Here is a 5,200-nt window from a genome sequence, read left to right as displayed (position 1 = left end):
AAAAGAGCTGTCTTAAGGCACCTAGAAGTTCTTTTCGGATATTTTTAAATAAATATTTTTTTATTTTGAAATTATAAGATTATAAATTAAATATATTTTTGAATTTTTAAATTTTTAATAATAGAGACAATTTATAATTAAAAAGTACCAATCTTGGGCGTTGTAGGGGTGCTAATCCTTCCCTAAACGTAACCGACCACGAATCCCTTTTTATTATTAAAAAGAATGAATTTTTGGTTATAAAACGCAGATCAGTTCAATTTTTTAATTGATGTTTTCTTAAAACTCTTTTAAAAAAATAATTTTTAGGTATTCGACCTACCTGATCCAAAAAGGCCGATGGCGACTCACAAATTATTTTCAAAATTATTTATTAATATTAATTTCCCCGCCAAATTTTAATATTTCGTGCCCGGACGAAAACCGGTTACGACAGTAGCTTCATTTCTATAATGAAGTAATGATACAAACATAGCAAGGTCATACTGGATGTGTTCCAAAACACACTTCAATCGGTTCCAACTAAGTTCTATGATACATTCGTAGATTATTTCGACATCCTACATGTTACTACATCACAAGCAAGTCAAAAGAAGAACATAAGCTCACACCTTAAAATCAACACAAAATCGGAAATCTGATACAGTGAAGCAGCCCCCACTCTAACTTCATTTCTTTGCCTGCCATAATATATTCCGACATCTCAAATTAGAAAAAAAAATCACTATGGATCTTGCGGTCTTAAGTGGAGTTGAACAAAATAACATAGTACATGCATCATTTACGCATGCATACCCCACCATTCAATTGCACATGAACTCAATCGAATAGTAACAATCAATTTTCATTGAATATAACTCAATCAAAACATAAAAAAATCAAAAAAAATTATATAAATCTTGGTTAACTCAATATTATTTTGATTATTTTGGAATTTGGGGTTTATAATGTAATTGAATTATTTTGGAATTTAGAGTTTAGAATGAAATTAAGGACTGTTTTACAAGTTTTAAAAGTTGGTGGACCTAAATGCAAAAGCCTAAAAAGTTCAGTGGCCATTTATATAGTTTACCCTAATTTTTACTGCCACGTCAGTATCTTCTAACGGCATTGTAACGTCGGGACCATATTGTAAACGAACTAAATGTTAGGGGGACTGTATTGTAAGTGTTAAAGGTTGGGGGACTTAAATGAAAGCTTCAGAAAAGTTCAGTGACCATTATTATTCTTTACCCTAAATAATTTTCAAAAGATTAGTACGACGCCGTTTCTTTCGAAAACAAGATTTTATTTATGCGGAGCGATTCCATTTTTTCTGTATAGATGTGTAGCGATAATAATTTTAAAAGAAAGTACCCAAAAAACCATCCTTTTCGTTGGCTTTTAGGTTGTGAATTGTGAATCGAGACCGTCAACGATGGGATTAGGTTTCATAATCGGCGTCTTTGGAGTTCTATTCCTCTTCCACGCAGCTTATTCGACGATTCAGTGTAAATTTCCATAACTTTGCATTCATCTCCGATTTGATTTTATCGATTAAATCTTGAAGTTTATTTTTTGATTGATTTTCCAGATAGGGGGCTGTTGAAGATTACGGAGGAAGAGTTTTCTGCTCCACCCATGAACGTAAGTTTGATTGGATTTGATTTTGTTAACAATTTTGTTCTCTAAATCTGAAGTAAATAAATTGATCTGGAAAGTGCAGACAGTTTTGGAGTTGCTTCTAGGGTTTGTTTTATGTGTTTCGGCTGCCTTAACCGTGCCTGGGAATTTTCTCTCCATACATCCTGATTCTGAGGAGAATAGGTATTTGGAAACTATATATTTGTTTCGGTTCTCATTGTTTATAAAGATAAATTTTGTGTAACGTGAAATCAAATGCTTTATTTTGCATTAGGGGTCAAATTAGGCTATCTGAAGTTGTTTCTGTTTTCATTCATATAACATTGGGGAAAGCAGGGAACATATGAGTATACATGTGTTGAACATATTCCTTTATCCTGTACTCACCTCTATGACAGCCATTTGTTTTAAACACATGTTCGATAATGCTTAGAATATGAGTATACATGTGTTGAACATCCTTTATCCTGCACTCACCTGTTAGTCTGTTGTATGCGAATGAAGTTGTTGTGAACTAAAAAGAAGGGAACTTTTCTTGTTAGTTTAGTGTTAATCATCTATATATTGAGATAGGGAGTGAGATATAAAATTAAACTGAAAATGATCTACAAGATCATGTCCTGACTGTCTTTGGCATCTTGTTTAATTGAAACAAGCTAGGTGCCCCCATATGATGGTGTACTAGTATTCCAGGTACTACCCTTATCCATTTTCAGTGCGTAATCTAACGATTGTACCTAGTGATTTTGATTGAGTGTTAGTCGATAATCACAGGGGTGAATTTTCACGTATTTCACTTGGACTGATATGCCATAGAAGGTCTTAGTGTGTTTTGATCTTTGAGTATTCTCTCTCGAGGATTTTACTCAGCACTCCCGGTGTAATCTTCACCAATTTCACATGGAGTGATTCACGGGTCGTAATGTGTTTAATCTTTTTGTATTCTCTCTTGAGGATTCCACTCAACACTCCCCTCCTAGGAAATATACATACAATTTGAATAAGGAGCTCAATGAGAACCCGACCAAATGGGTTTTTACTAATCTTTCTATTTAATACTGCAAAATTCTATCTAATAAAACACTGTGTGCTTCTTTGCATTTTAATAGCTAGATATTATACTCGCTCTTATGAAATGAGCCTCTCAGCCACATGCCCTCGTGCTTATTGGCCTGATCCTTCTTTTTGATTTTGATGCCTCTTCATTCTTTTTCTTTGTAGAAAAGGTGTACTAAATTTCACATTTTTCATATGTAACTCAAATTCAGTTTGTAGGAAAGTTAACATTGTTGAAGCAACTATTGCTTTATTGTTGTACAATTATTATATTGCTCTCGGATATCAAGAATTTAAATCTGGAATGCAGGATTGTTTCTTTACCAGCAAACTTGGACTTCATGATCTTCAATCACAGAGCCAAAGCACTTCCTTTAGAAATCGATATGAAGCTGAAGCATTAAGATTGAAGAAGCTTCATGGTGCTTCAGATCACCATTGTTGGCGAGTCTGTTGAACTTTAGAGTAGAGAGCCTATGTATCAGGTCATTATTGCTAAAATTTGGATTTTGGCTTTCTTGTTTGCTTTTATGTTATTTTTGCCTAACATATGTAATTGAACCTAGTTTTGAGTTGGAATCATTATCAGGGCTTGTAGTAGGCCAGACATTCAATATATTATTTTGTCTTTACGTTTTCTTCTAACCTGTTTTGCACTTAGGGCATGGAGCAAATTCTTTGAATTTCCAATTATATCCAATCCAAGTGGTTCTAGAATTGGATTCTAATTTCATATTTGGTTAATTATTGTTGGTTTGTTGTTGAATTAAGATGAGTGCTTCTAGTTATGTCTTACTAAAATGGTGGACTGAACACACTTATATCCTAGATGCATAATAATTAATGGATTCTTGGGATTGGTGTATTCTTTTGTATCTTTTTCTCTCGTGGTCTGGTATCATGAAGCATGGCAACTACTTCCACCCATCTTGTATGTTGTCTTCCTTCCATTAGCAAATTTCATACCATAATATGGATACATTCCCGACAACTGATTTGCAGACCAAATATCACAACTCCAAGTACACCTTGAAATAGATGGAACTCCATCCAACCTGATTAGTTTTTTTTTAATTATTATTATTAAAAGAAATCAGATTTGAGGTGGGATAAGATGTGTCAATTTTATAAAATTAGTTGCAACAAGTCGAAACATGATCGATACTAGGGTGGCAATTCGATTGCGAGTTGCAGTGGCGGATGCATGTATTGTTCAGGATGGACACGTGCCCACCCTGAAAGATGAATTTCTTTATGTTAGTAATTAATTTTACTGAAGGTGTCCTCCCTAGAATTTTATTTGTGCTTACCCCATACGAAATTTTTTTTGTTATTAATATGTGCCTATCTTGAAAATATTTCTAGATCTGCCACTGGCGAGTTAGGTTGTATTCATTAAAAAAATTGTTTCTCACTAAGTAAGTTAAAATTTTACTTGACTTGTGCTCGTTAAAATAAACTTTTGCTTGACTCGTTACTCGTGAAGCTCAGTAAAATTCTTACATTCTTTTTTAACTATAAGTACTTGCATTCTTTTTTAACTATAAGTAAAATCTACTAATATTATATAAAGCTTAATATAAACAAAAATGAACAAAAAAAAAACAAAAATCTACTTATATTGTATAGGGTTTGATTTTTGGTCGTAATAAATTAATAATTTAGTATTTTCTTGTTTTTTATTAGAAAATTAATAAATTAGTATTAATTATTAATTAGTAGTTTGCTATCTTTCTTAATACCTTAAATTAGTAATTATTATTTAGATTTTTTTAAAATGATATAATTTTTAAGGTAATTATTAAAAAAATATTAAAAAATTAATGAACTAATCGCAAACTTATTGGGTTGAGTTGGACATTGCTCAACTCAACTCGTTAAGGTCTCAAATTGAGCTTGAATTTGAGTTGAGTCAACCCGAGTCAAAATATTGATCGAATTTTGACTGAGTCAAATTCGAACAGATCACGAACTGCTTTACTCATTAAGTATTCCTAATAAGATTGAGATAAACTTTCACTATATCGATTAGGTTGGGCGAGCAAGTAGAGAAATTCTCATATCTATAATCATTTCTATGTTAGATGCATGTGTTACGAGGTTATTATTCTATTATCAAAAGACATATATGATAATATGTACAATTGCATCATTTTTATTTTTCAATACCTTTTTTTTTTCTTTTTCGATGTAAAATTATTGTTCTTAATTCTCTAAAATAAGACATTTTTTCTTACATAATTTCGTAATATTTCCATCACATATTATCATCACGATTGTCTATTATACATACCCTAAACATAAAATTAAATAATTAGAAAATCATTTTAATACTATTTGTGACATGACTATTACCTTCTTCCAAATTAAGCACCAAAAATGCAAAAACATATCATCTGAATTTATTGCATCAGATCATCTGATACAATAATAAAGTTTCGAATTAACTTATGTCTCTAGAGAGTGATTTCAAGTTGACTGTCTACACTATACAAAAATTGTAAGTTCTTGGACAAGCATT

The 5,200-nt window shown here is 31.8% G+C and overlaps 1 protein-coding gene across 2 annotated transcripts; it reads left to right on the top strand.

The window, feature by feature from the left end:
- Positions 1-1,330: 1,330 nt before the first annotated feature.
- Positions 1,331-3,318, top strand: LOC120146504 (membrane magnesium transporter-like). 2 transcript variants are annotated; one of them, XM_039160039.1, is made up of 4 exons: positions 1,331-1,490; positions 1,574-1,626; positions 1,706-1,806; positions 2,990-3,318. In XM_039160039.1, the coding sequence occupies exons 1-4, from the start codon at positions 1,418-1,420 to the stop codon at positions 3,081-3,083; spliced, it is 321 nt and encodes a 106-aa protein (XP_039015970.1). In that variant the 5' UTR covers positions 1,331-1,417; the 3' UTR covers positions 3,084-3,318. The 2 variants fall into 2 exon arrangements, with proteins under 2 accessions (XP_039015970.1, XP_039015969.1); XM_039160038.1 differs by having other exon boundaries at positions 1,574-1,630; positions 1,710-1,806.
- Positions 3,319-5,200: the final 1,882 nt, after the last annotated feature.

This window comes from Hibiscus syriacus, unplaced genomic scaffold (genome assembly GCF_006381635.1).
Source record: "Hibiscus syriacus cultivar Baekdansim isolate YM2019G1 unplaced genomic scaffold, ASM638163v2 tig00110929_pilon, whole genome shotgun sequence".
Lineage (NCBI taxonomy): Eukaryota > Viridiplantae > Streptophyta > Magnoliopsida > Malvales > Malvaceae > Hibiscus > Hibiscus syriacus.
This window is presented reverse-complemented; position numbering and strand designations above follow the sequence as displayed.